The sequence below is a fragment of the Gouania willdenowi genome, chromosome 6 (genome assembly GCF_900634775.1).
Source record: "Gouania willdenowi chromosome 6, fGouWil2.1, whole genome shotgun sequence".
NCBI classification, from domain to species: domain Eukaryota; kingdom Metazoa; phylum Chordata; class Actinopteri; order Blenniiformes; family Gobiesocidae; genus Gouania; species Gouania willdenowi.
The window spans coordinates 9,055,835-9,069,893 of NC_041049.1; the positions used below are offsets into that span (position 1 = coordinate 9,055,835).

At 36.6% G+C, this 14,059-nt stretch overlaps 1 protein-coding gene across 1 annotated transcript; it reads left to right on the top strand.

The window, feature by feature from the left end:
• Positions 1–3,303: 3,303 nt before the first annotated feature.
• On the top strand, positions 3,304–8,427 carry pax4 (paired box 4). The gene is made up of 10 exons (XM_028450522.1): positions 3,304–3,430; positions 3,520–3,650; positions 3,783–3,998; positions 4,090–4,180; positions 4,660–4,797; positions 5,420–5,502; positions 5,588–5,651; positions 5,745–5,818; positions 6,030–6,129; positions 8,016–8,427. The coding sequence occupies exons 1-10, from the start codon at positions 3,394–3,396 to the stop codon at positions 8,276–8,278; spliced, it is 1,197 nt and encodes a 398-aa protein (XP_028306323.1). The 5' UTR covers positions 3,304–3,393; the 3' UTR covers positions 8,279–8,427.
• The last annotated feature ends 5,632 nt before the right edge of the window (positions 8,428–14,059 follow it).

Below are 14,059 nucleotides of genomic sequence, written 5' to 3' on the forward strand. Positions count from 1 at the left end.
ATGTGATGACTTCAATAATAAGCAAATAGCTAATTATTGTCTCATATTGTCAGAAGTGTGATAAAATGGCCTCTACAGCATGAAATGATCTTGTTTAAAATAAAATTTTAAAAAAATACAAGAAAATAGAGTATTTTATTAAGCAATAGTTTGTTAGTTTGTGGTAAATTTGTTAAAAAAAAAAAAAAAAAAAGCCTAAAAAAAGAACTAGGAATATTTCACGATCATTTTTAAATTAATTGTTAAATCTTTCCAAGTACCCCCTGCAATGTGCTTCTGTACCCCTAGGGGTACACGTACCACTGTTTGAGAACCACTGCTCTATACCACTAAACTCTTTACCAGTCAATAAAAAGCGAGGTCATTTGTAGGGATACCCCTATACAACTTTTTCACTTCCGATACAATACTAATATTGAAACCTTGCGTATTGGCCGATACCGATATTGATCCGATATCTGCAAGAATCATACACACTTTTATTACTTATTTTGTAGCGTGGAATGTTAGAAAAGGCTTGATCAAGTGATGTTAATCAAACAGAGAACAATAGTCAACAATTCAACTTCACTTCAGTTATAGTCAGTATATGGTGGGAACAACTGAGGATGGGGACAAAAACAACAAAAACTTATCGAAGCGCTTATGTCGGAGATTTTAGATGCAGTCCGATAAAATCCGATATTCGTTTTTCTGGCTAATATCGGACCGATATCTGACATCGATATCGGATTGGGACACCCCTAGTCATTTCAATGTTTGCAGTTTTTTTTTTTTTTTACTTCTTTTTCTTTATTAAGCTTTTATGCAACATATTTTTGTTTCATGTTCCTTCCCTTTCCTCACATTCCTAAATGGACTGAAGGCTGTTGCTGCTGCCTGACGTACCCCCACAACCAGTTCACTTTAGTAAGTAAAGCAGGTCATCCAATAAAATAACTGGACAAATCCCTGTTGTATGATTGGGTAAGAGACGTTACAGTACGTACATTGTATTTTGTAAAATGTATTAATAAATTTAGTCACGCTCACGTGGTTTAGTTTACCAGCCAAACAATCAGCAAAAAAAATGGTTGAATAATAGTTATAAAAATAATAATAACAATACATTTTAATTTTATTTGTTTTGAAATGGGCTGATGGATGAAATGTCCTCAGATTAATGTCACCAATAGCAAGATATTTTTAATAACACATATTTTTGTGTCAGGGAAGAAAGCTGTCTGGAAACTATAACGCATACAATGTGAAAAAAAATATTTCTGTATAAAGTACACACTTTTTACTCATTGTGACATTCCACTGTCAAAAAAGGTCACTTGTCTTCCTTAAGGATAAATAAGAGATAAAAGCTATAGAAATATCAGAAAATAACAGAAACAACAATTGAGGAAAGATGACGCTTGGGAAGTCGAGCCACGTGGTGAAATTTACCCAATACGCATGGATCTGAGACACGTGTTGGGTTGTTAGAAAATAAATGAATATATACTGTACATCTGAATGTATGGCTTAAAATAAATCATCTTAACTAGAGCCACAAACAATAGGCCTATAATCCCCACAAAATGGAGTTACCGTCTCGTGCCAAGGCAGAGAAAACATCCTCACGAGGTTTGCGCCTTTTGCGCACAAATCACCTCCGCGCTTTGGAGAGGTTATTGGAATCGTTTTTACGCATTTGATTTAATCACATTTCTCGTCACGTACGATCACAGGAAAACATCAAAACACGTGTTACGCGCATAAGAAAAAAACCCTGTGATGTTAAACTAAATCCTCAGCGCCGTCTCTGGTCTAACTGAGCAAATTAAAAGGCTGTCAGCTTTTTTCCCCACTTAGATTTACGCACCGGCACTGTCTTTCACCAAAGAAACAAATGAGTTTGTTCAGTCTTGTTTCGTAAACGTTGGACATGTTGTAAATATGTCTACAATAAATCAATGAGCACCTCCACCCCCTTTGATTAATAAAAACACCCAATTTATTTCACATTAATCTCGGTTGGCAAGGAGCTAATGGTGTCCAAAAAAAAAGGCATTCACCCTTCCAACCTGGCTGATTGTACACACAGTTATGTTGTCCCCTAACTCATGGTTAATGTATAATTTAGACCATATGGCATTTTAAAATCCGAGCCTTTATTTCGGGGGCACTTGTATCTTTGTAGACCCAACTAATGATATCCAATTAGTCATTAAACAGACCCAAAGACGAGCCATGTGTGCCTTTTCACATGGGCTAATATTTGCTAGTCAAATATTTCCCTTTGAAACGTTTACAACGCATTTTTATCTACAAGCTGCTCAAGGAACATCTGTGAAGGGTTTTTTTTTTTCCTTTTTTTTTTTTTCAAACCTGCCTCTTCTGGATAAACCAGGCCCCCCAATTGGCCCTCTCCTGGCGCACACATCCAGTCTATTTGTTCACGTTTTGAAAGAAAATGTAATAAAGTGAGACTGGCTGATGGATTTATGATTTATCAAAAGCACTCAACCATATGGCAGTGGCCATTGGAGCAGATTTACAAATGTTTGTTTAATGAAAAGGGCGCAGAGATGCTTTTTAATCGAAGCCACTTTACTCCTAGGAAAGGATGCTCGGGTCACGTGACCACGCGTCCTACAGTGCAGGAAACAGAGACATACCTGTGTGGTTTGTTGAATAAGGAATCATTTATTCTTTATCTAATGCCATAAAACGATCCAAATATGAAGGTAGGCCTTTACTGGGCAGAGCTCTGTGGTGCTGAGGATTTTATGACCTGGGATTCTGGCAACCAGTGCGCACAGGACACTGGGAATTCTCTGTATTTAATGTCAGACAGGGATGCAACGATTGAGGCATTCATTTGGGGATTTAATCATATTATGGCACAATATTTGTTTTTGTGTCAAATGGGATTTTGCATCAATCCGTTCTCTGGATATTTTAACATAAATGCTGATATTGACGTGACAAAATGAGCATCCTGTTATAGATAAACCAATATATTGACACACTACGATTTGGATAACTGGTTTTGATAAGCTCTGTTACAATAATTTGGCATCAGTTTGGCACAAACTGTTATTCATAAGTAATTTATTTTATTGGAAAAAGCTCAAAATGTAAAAGAATGACTTCATTATAACAAAAGTGGCATAATCATCATAATCATTGCATTTTAGACACAGAACTACTTCATTGTAAGTCCTACCATGTCCGATGAATAATGACATTTAAAGGAAGAACCCGTGCGTCATGATGCTCTGCATGCGTCTATAAATGTGCCCTGATGGGTGTGTGCCATTTTCAGTCGAGGACTCACCTGGACAGCTTTAGCCTTTGGTTAAACCTACTTTTACTCTTTCTATTCTTCTAGAAAAGTCAAGCATTTAAAAACTGGAAACTATGTGCGGGACCAACAGCACCCAGCTGTCCATTACAGGTAGGCTAATGTTGTTGCGCACATGGTTGCAAACACAAAGGCAGGGTTAAATCTAACTTTAAAGACTTTATATGCTCTATTATGCTCAGGTGGAGGAAGCGTCAACCAGCTAGGAGGAATGTTTCGGAACGGGAGACCTTTACCTGAATCCAAGCGCAGAGAAATGATCCAACTGGCGTCAGAGGGCGTGCGTCCCAGCCACATCTCCAGGATACTCCAGGTGCGCACGGGGCACTAACGCGAATTCAAGTGACACCTTTAAATAAGGATTTAGAAATATACATGAAATATGTATTTCAGTATCAGGATCACTGATGGCTAGCTATAGTTAACCAACGCGCGCGCATTTCAGGTGTCCAACGGGTGCGTCAGTAAGATCCTGAGCCGGTACCGGCGCACAGGGCGCCTGGAGCCAAAGACCATCGGAGGAAGCCGTCCTCGGTTGCTCACTCCGGGTGTCATCTCCACCATCATTCAGTGCAAGCGGGAAAACCCAACCATCTTTGCCTGGGAAATCAGACAAAGGCTGGAAGCTGCGCGCACGTGTAGGGCCGACAAAGTTCCCAGCGTGAGTTAAAAAACGGACTTATTGGACTTTTGATAGGATTGTAAATATGTTTGAAACCTAATCATTGGTTTTTATGACTGTCTCTCCTAAGGTGTCATCTATAAATAGGATTTTAAGAACTATTCACTTGGATCATAGAGCTTTGTGCATGGAGGGGAACGCGCACTTCGTGACCGAAACAAGTAAGGTCGTCCAGAGTTCAATTCTAGAGTCTAGTAAAGTAATCATTTACATCTGAAAGAAGGTAAGTTGTTTTTTTTTCATCCCATCAACACCATTTAACTTGAGGGTTTTGGGCGAAAAACAGTATTTTTATTTTTTATTTTATTGTGTTTTTTTTTTTTTTTTTTTTTTAATGGTTTGTGGTTTTTTCTTTCTTTTTTTTTTTTTAATTCTGCCATCATTCCTTCATAATGGGGAGTATGCTAATGATACACTGGAACAAATGAAAGTTATTTAAATTTTTTATTTTTTTTTGTCAGACAAACATAACTAATTATTAATTAAATAGGTTTTTATTTATGTATTTATTTGATTATTTATTCATAGAATAAAACAGAATTAAGTACAATACATTACCTACAAAATCTTTAACAGGATGACTTTTTTTTTTTTCTTTTTCTTATTGTAACTTTTTACCTTTGTGTTTGTTGACCTTTAGATTTTTACCATGTGACACCTGAAGACAAGGCAGAGCAAGATTTTGAGACTCTTTGCATCAATGAGCAAAAATCTAAAGATGCTCAACACAGACACCGAACCACGTTCACTGCAGAACAGAGCAGAACCCTGGAGAAAGGTAACCAAACTCTCTGGATCTACTATTAACACAGATTCTCTATTAAAAAAATGTAAATCAATTATATTGGATTTAGCATATAGTATTTCTTATAAATATAATGTATTTTCTTTTATTGATGCATTCATGTATATAAGGGTAGTCATTTTTTGTAAGCATCGGTACCAAAAATGGAGTCAATCGCTGCACATTTAGGGGTGGCCCATGCACTTTTTCACAATGTTGATGTTTTTTTTTTCTTTTTTCAGGAATAGTGTTTGAACTGTTCTAATGTTCCTACTAATTTAGTATAAATAAAAGGAGAAACTACTAATGACTACTTACCTTTATATCGTGAAAGTTTTTGATATCGCTGAAAGTTACGCATTCTTTGGTTGAGCAATACAAATTGTGAAAAAGTGTGCAACCCTTTACGGACATTCTGTTGGCCCAACTTTTGGTACAGATGTTCAAAATATCAATCGGAACAAGGCAAAATGCGTTCTGGCAACATTTGGAAAACTTTTTTTTCTACCATTATATTGTAAACCACCCGTATGTTTGTTGTGTCGTTTCTCTGAAATCACTTGCTTCTTTTCTCCCTCAGATTCATGTAATATAATGTCGTTCTTATGCATTATAGCATTCTCACGTGGCCACTATGCTGATATGTACACCAGAGAGAAACTGTCGGCAGAGATCAAACTTCCTGAGGACATCATCAAGGTAAACCCATCTCTATGGTAACCCAACATGTGCACGTGTTCAGGTGTTCTTTTTGTACCTCAGATGTCTGATTTGTCTCTTGAAGGTCTGGTTTTCAAACAGGAGAGCTAAATGGAGGAGGGAGGTTAAGCAGAGAAGCAACGTGCACAGTGAGTGTGTGACTAAATATAAAAACTCTAATGGAAAGTCCTTCAGGACATTTCAAAGTGGGATTTAAATTGTCTGATTTTCCTTTCAAACAGCCACAGATGGTCACAAGCAGAGAGCTTTTGCTCCTGTGAGTCTCCCAACAATGGAGAACTTCTCATCTGAGCAGGTATAGTGGCAATCACTGCTTTCTAACCCAATACAAAGCCTTTAAGCACTTTTTTTAGGGGTGTATTTTGACATACGTTAAGATTAATGGTTGAAATAAGAAATGTTAGTCGGCAGATCAATCAATCTTTGACACTTTACACAAAAACAACCCTAAGGCTGGTTCTCACAGATCATGAAAGCATCATAAAACATGCTTGTTTTCTTTGAAGGCAGTAGTGGAAGCGTTAAGAGTTCACTGGGAGGATTTCCCTTTGTGCAACACCATTAACAGGAGTTTCCAAATGGGCTTCCTGTTTCCAACAGAATCAAGTAAGATGCTTTTATTATCCTTACATTCACACAGGCTTTCTTGGTGGAATTTGCATATTGTCTTTGAGCATGCTTCTACTTGTTAGTGGATGTATGCAGAGATGTGGATGTGTAACTTGAGTTACATGACTTGGACTCGACTTGGAATCGAGTCACAAATTTGATGACTTTAGACTCGACTTGACAAAATCACGATGGACTTGCCTCGACTGAGACTTGTTAAGTTAAGGTTTTGTTTATTCAGACAAGGTTTTTCAGGAAATTTTTAGTCGAAACATGTCAGGAGATAAACATTTCCTGAAAAACTTTGTCTGTATAGACAAAACCTTAAAGCAGAACTCAGTAACTTGCGCTTAGCGCTCCCCCTAACGGCCCCTTTTGGTTATGTCACTGTCGTAAAAACACTGCACCCCCTGCCCCACCCCACAGCTACCTTTGCTCTCCCAAGACGGTAACAACCGATCACTGAAAAATCCTAATACAACAGTGACACTGAGGGGGCTTTCACACGTATAGTCCCATGTGACCAGTATGAGGAAGAGAGACCAGTAAAATAAATGAATGATGTGGGAGTAATACGGAAGGGAGTGTGGAAATGTGTGTGTGTGTGTGCTGACAAAGCGGCTCTGAAAATGGATGGATAGATATTTGTGTGTGTGCTGCCTGATGGAGCGCTGGGTTGTAAGTGTATGTGCGTGCCTTTTGCCGCAACTACAGTGTGTGTGATTACTGTGTGTTGCTGCTGAGCTGTCACTGCATGGAGTTGCTCCGTTCCTCAGACAAAGTTCTTTTCTGCCTTTTCCCTTTGCTGGCTCCGCCATGATATAAGTTTGAGAAAAGTGAATTTGTAGACGACCGTGTGATGGTCATAATCTAGCATTAGTTTGTATTGGGCTGTCGTAAAGTAGTACGTCTTGCCACTGGGTCGGAGGCAGGAAAGTTGCAAGTGCAGTTTTCTGGCCAGAGACAGCGGGGGGAATGAAAGCCCCCCCAATCACCCCATAAACACTTGTATTACCCTCACAGGGACTATGAGAAAGATTTATTAAGGTGAAAAAGTTACTTAGTTTTGCTTTAATCCAACATACTATTCATTAATGAAGACAAAATGAATCTTGCTGCAACTGTTTACTTTGACTTGAAAACAAAAGACTCCTGACTTACATGAAAACATCAAGCTGGCCTGAGATGCACTAACAGAGAAAATGATTCTAAGAGTGATATCCTTTGGATCCAATTATAATATGATTAATAATTGATTTGGAAAATTAAACTTTGTTCTACTTCGAGGTAATATTATTGTTGGTTTGGTTAACAGAGGAACTGTGAACATTAAAAAAATCAAACAAAATGCTGGATTGATTTGTTTATAAAAACATTATGTCAGATTATATCACTATTATTTGACAAATATGTTCTCTGTTCAAGTAATTCATCGTTTATTAGCCTGGAATCCATCCCAATCTCCTTGTACTCGTCAGTGGTTAATACAGCCGATTCACGGTTTGAAGGCGAGTGTATGTTTGTTCATAAACAAAAGACACTGTAAGGATGATACTGTGCCAGTTGTAATGGAACGATTTTGTAAATAATAAAATGAAAAATACAGGCGAAGGAAGTGGGTGTGGCTTATCACCACGAGATTAAAGTTGAGGACTTTTGACTTGACTTGGACTTGATTGTCTTGACTCGGAACTTTAGTGACTTGACTTGAGAAACAGTGACTTGTTCCCATCTCTGGATGTATGTGAGGTGTTGTATACACTCTTTAATGGTAATGGTTTTAATGGTGGTCACCTCTTAGCTCCACCCCTGCTTCAAAATATGACAAGTTACCCAGTGCTCTCTATTACGCCTCCTCATCTGTTTCAAAATGTGATTTCCAGGCTCTGGGATTTCCAAAGATATGAGATCCATGTCAATCCAGCCATCGTCTGTCCATCAACCCGTGCCGACTCAGCTGGATTCCCACAGGGAAACTTTCTCCCACAATCACACAGAGACGAGGACGAGCCTCGCAGCAGCAGACTGCCCTACTGGTATGCAACAATGGAACCACATGGAATTCCCATTTACTCCCAGACACGTTCAGACAACTGAAAGGCGTCGGTTTGCACAGGATTTTGAAGCTTATCACTATCTGGACTGAGAGGAAGGACTTCTTTCTAAAGTTGGTCTGGATTTCTCATGAAAAGTAACAGAGAGGAAATATCAAATGTAAATTGAAGTGAAACTTTCTGGCCAACAGAGGGAGACAAATGACTGGAATTGAACAAAAAAATACACCTAAGCTTGCAAACACATGCTTATACAGTATCTGTACTAGTGCAATGCCTTTGGTGACCATATTTCAAAATAAAAGTGTAAAATATTTCATTCATTAGTATTATCAACTAGTTTGAACACAAATCTTTAAAAGAGTACGAAGATGTATTACTGTACATTGTCAGGGAATAAAATGGTATAAAACAACAATTCCAGCCTTTTCTTTCAACAACAAGCCATAAGGCAGGTTTTTTCAATCTTGGGGTCGCGACACCATGTGGGGTCGCCTGAAATGACTAGTAATTGATTAAAAAAAATGACTGATATTAAAATTAAAACACCACACATAATCTCAAACAACTGTATTCTATACTTGCACTTCCTCAAATATAAATATAGTTTAAAATATAGAAAATAAATAATGAAGTAGTTAATTAAATAATGAAAATGAAAATTCTAGTTTTGTAATTTTTTCAATTATTTTATTTTATTTTTTCAAACTAAAATAACACACAATCTCAAACAATTGTATTCTATAATTTCACGTCCTCAAATATAAACATTGTATAAAAAAAAATACAGTATAAAAGTTTTTTTTATTATTTTTTCAACACATAATCTCAAACAATTGTATTTCATACTTTCACATATTAAAATTGAAATCTAGTAAAAAATAAATAAATACTATATTAAAATATTTGAGGTGGCACATCTTGTCACTATATTATGAACATGATCAAAAACTAATTTAAAAGAAAATGTCTCTTCGATATCAAAATGGGGTCACGACCCAAAAAAAGGTTGGAAACCACTGCCTACAAACATATTGTAGATATTTATGGATGAATCAGAGTGTAACTGGTTAAATTATCTTTATTTATCTCCTTTTGAGTCCTGAGCCCACTGTTTACTGTTCATCTGAAGGACCAACAGTGAGTTTTCCAGGTGGGAGAATCTCTACAAGTTTCAGCTTTAAAAAAAAAAGGCAAAAGTTGACCTGATTTCTGCTCCAGATCACTTCTAATGAGTGCACAGAGCTCTTTATGTCCCTTTACTGCAGCACGGAGACGGCTGCAGAACTTGCAGTTTCTTGGTAAGTGATCACTGGAGGGAAAAGATGGAGACGGGGATGCAAAGAGCTGAGTCAGCAGCAGGGAAGTGGCCTGGAGGCAGAAGGATTCCCATTAGAATAGAAAAGCATGAAAACGACATTGCCACATGACACTTTATGTTTGTGCAGCAATCTCTGCGCTGATACACGGAACCCTTTGAAGTGTTAAAGGAATAAACCGTGGCCAACTGTAGTTCAAAATCACATGTTCAAAAACTTCCTTCCTAATGTCATTTAAAAAGTTCATTTCATACAAATACACAACAATGGGATACGCTGTACCTGTTTTTTTTTTTATTATTATTATCCAAAATTATCAACATTTATGACAAAATTCTTCACATAAGCAGATTAAAGGTTTCTGGACTATGGAGGAAAACAATTGTAGGAACCCTGCCCATATTTGTTCTACAATATACAAATATAACTCAGATAATCCTATAAATGTAACCACAAGTCTACAAACTGAATGTAGATGGATGTAAGTTAGAGCCCTGATATGTAACAATGATCCAAAATGTAACAAGACCCAAATTCTTATTAAAAGAAAAAAAAAAGGTAATAAAACCCAAAATGTAATAACTGGTCAATAATGTAACAAACGTGCTGAGCCCAAAATGTGCAAACTTTTTACCCTTTTCTACATATATAATCTTTTATATACACACACACATACATACAGTATTTACGCATTCGCATTTGTGTATGATACCACTCCACATTGAAGCAATAAGCACTTTAATCCATGAATCATTCCCTCACTATGGCATTTGTGTCAAACTCAAGGCCCGGGGGCCAAATCCTTCCCTTTAGGGCATCAAATTCGGCCCGCACGAGAAAGTAAAAACAATAGAAAAAACATGGAATATTTTGTATATTACCAACAAATTCAATTGTAGATATTGCCCCTATTGTATATTTGCAGAGCTCAGTTTTCCATTTTTTATAGCACATGACGGCAGTCATTTTTTATCTCAAAATGTTGAAATAACTGGTAAATTTTCCTCAAATTATTGCACAAAATTTCCCAAAAATCAGGTAAATGTAAGTGAAGATCCTGCAGGGACTGATATACTCACATACTTTATCATTTATATATCATTAATATGTGGAAGTGCAAACCAGGGCACATTCATGTTTAAATTCCTCTTTTTCCCACCTAAAATCTGTGGACCACTTAAGCTCAAACTAGTCCATATTTGGCCCCTGAACTAAAATGACACCTCTGCACTATGGGGTCATTCCATGTCATTTTACAAATAGGCCACGCACTTTGGTTTCGGAAAAATAAAAATTAGTTTAATCGGATCAATGCTTTTTGAGATATGGCCAATTTAGTGAGGGGTGTATGTGTCAATTTTCACGCTTCTTTATTTTTTTTTCATTTTCAGCTTCAAATATCTCAGGAACTACATCAAATAGGAAACCGAAATTTGCTATAGTAATACAGCTCAGCCTACTCTCAGAATATACACAACAATCTGCTATACATCCTATCTGGTGGACATGCCAGCCCTTCAAAATTGGAAAAAAGTTTGTGTGGGTTTGGGGCTTGAACATGTTTGGATGTAAGAAAAAAATTTATATATGTATAAAGATTATTCTTTCTTGGGAAATTATATTTATTTAATTTTAAAATAACAATGTGGCTCTTGTTACATACCCCTATAATATGACTTCTGTGGAACCTTATCTTGAACATTAAATGTAAAAGTAAAGTAGCATCGTCATGACAGTGGATGCTTTTACAGTAAATGTAGGAGTCTTTAGATAGTTTGACCCAACACTAATATGTATAATAGGTGGATAGGATCATCATTTCTGTTGCTCACATATTGTTTTGGTGTTTTTTAGATTGTGGCGTTTCTAAATAATAGTGACTATAAGTGTGTTTTTGTTTGTTGGCTATTTCTCCTCCTCCTGTCTTCATTGAGCTCAAACATGCATCTCTACTAAGCACCCTGTGACTCTAAACACATTAAGTGTGTGGAGAAGATTTCAAATTGAGCAACTGAATGTTTGAGATTAGCGAAAAACAAGATCACTCACTCAGATTTGGTGTGCAAATGTTTCCAAAGACGTCATTATTTATGTCCATCGTTGCCTCTACAGGTTCACACACTGTTCATCAGACACTAGAAACTGCCTCGGAGAGATTTAAGGACAACTCAGCCCCCCAAAAAAACAGGTAAACAGACTGGGATGAGTCCAAATTACACCTCAGACCACACATCATGGGCAACTGGTGGCCCGTGGACCACGAGCAGCCCTCAGCATGATTTGTGGGGCCTAAAAACAAATACACAAAAGGACTCTTAAAACACACAAAATGGAAATTCAAAAGAGGACTGCAAAAAATCCCCAAAATTATAACAAATACATAGCTTTACGGGAACAATAGGGCCTTCGCACTACTTCTGGTACTCAGGCCCAATGACTGACTATACATAAAATGACTCCAAAAAACACAAACTCAGTGCAAAAACCTAAAATACAAGGCACAAGATACACAAAATGACTGCAGAAACATACAATAAAACAACAAACAAATAAAATGGCACCTAAAATACACAAAAACAACAGGGAAAAAGTAAATCGGGAAACACTAAAATTAGCCTAGAATCAAAATTTGGGAGGAAAAATGACTGCAGAAAACACACAAAACAACAAGGACATTAAAGAACACCTAAAATACAGAATTATCTCCAAAAATGACACAAAAAGACCACAAAAATGCACACAATGACAGAAAAATACACAAAATTACTCCAAAACCACATCCCAGAAAGATACACAAAAATTACAAAAAATACACAAAATGGCTCCAAAAGCAACAAAAGAACAAAAAACACAAAATGATAGAAAAACTCGACAACAAAACAAACAAAACCCTTTGTTGTTTCCTGTATGAATGCTCAGATTGTTCTAAATACTGACGAGAATATAATGATCTCTGCCTTAAACAAATGAGAAGTGATGAACTCAGTTAAAAATAATCACAAGTTGTTTAATAAAAACCGGAATAATACAAAGGCTACAAACTTCTCAACATGTCACTGATATAAAACATCTCAATAAGACAAAAATAGCAGCTGTTATACTTTAAGTTTACAAAACATTTAAAAAAAAAAAAAAACTAAATTACAGAGTAATAAAAATACTTCAGATAATATTTACAACAATACACAATGTCATTTACAGAAAGCTCAAAGGTATTTACACAGAAGTCATTTAAATACACACTTACAGTAAACATCAGTTACAACATCCAAAAATCATGACGGAACAAAATATTTCTACATAATGTAAGCATTTCTCACCTTTCTACTTCTGTGCTTCCTCCCATTGAACCACACTTTGGACTTTTAATGTGGCAGCGCTTGCATACGATTCACTTCCTTAAAGTAACGTGAATGACTATCATGTTTTACAGTGGCTGATTGGACAATACAATCTGTTGTCTGAACACTAGCAGAAATCAATAGTGAAGAAAGTTTCATGTGATATTAAAGACAGTCGTCTCAGATCAGGTGAAAACAACCACTTAAAGCACACGGGGGAAACAAACAGGAGGGTGCAGCTACGCTTTACTACAAAGTACTTAGAATTGTTTTATTCATTATTAGGTTAATTGCATTCTAATTGTAGGAGCGTGAGAATGGCAAGAGTTGTTCTGCTTTTGTCGTTAAGTAAAATGGATTAGGGTCTGCATTAAACCTCAAAGGAGAAATTCATATTATATTAGGTGAAATTAGTGATTGACCGATTTAATTGGCCAATTTTTGTGTATCGGCATCAGCCGATGCGCGCTGCCGCGTTCACCGATCTGCTTTATATACAGAGCAGCTGTATCCGTGTTGTTGGAGACAGGCTGCAGAGTGTAGAGCCCCTCCCCCCACTAGCAGAGCATGAAGGAAGATCTTCAACCCCAAGGCAAGTTTTAAACTTTCAAAGCACCTTTTAACAGTTTAACTTCCGTGTTGTTGTCATAGTTGTATTTAACAAACAGCTGGCTGGAGGTTTGGAGTGTGTGTGTTTCTCTCTCCCTCCCACTCTATGGGATACAAACATTATGGCGACATGAGAGTTTTAAAAAATTTGAGAAGCAGTTTACTATTTGTTTGAATATTTATTCTTGTTAATGTTGATGCAATTTAGAACAAAACTTGAACAGTTTATTGCTTAATGCGCATCTGACATTACGTTTTTTTCCTCTGCTAATTTATGTTCTGGGGTTGTGTTGGAATGGACTATTATTCATCGTTTCTTTTTGTGTTTAATACTATAATTATATATCTTTATACTCAATAATCCCATTAATAAAATATTTCTTCAGTCAGGCCAACTTTTGTCAAAGCTATTTACAGTTCTCTTTCATAATATGTCTCACTCTATGTTTTACTTGTTCTTGATCTACATCACCTATTTTTATTATTTGTTAAATATTTTTTGCTGGGTGTTGTTCTACCTCACTTTTATTAATTTCAATAAATGTTCCTTTTTTAAATTGAAACTCGTACCATTTTTTATCATCATTGTGACATTTTTATGATG

Excerpts from the sequence above, each read along its gene's own strand:
- pax4 (XM_028450522.1), top strand. The coding sequence starts at position 3,394 with ATGTGCGGGACCAACAGCACCCAGCTGTCCATTACAG. Across the intron at positions 3,651-3,782 it reads ACATCTCCAGGATACTCCAG|GTGTCCAACGGGTGCGTCAG; the intron begins GTGCGCACGGGG and ends CGCGCATTTCAG. Across the intron at positions 5,819-6,029 it reads AGAACTTCTCATCTGAGCAG|GCAGTAGTGGAAGCGTTAAG; the intron begins GTATAGTGGCAA and ends TTTTCTTTGAAG.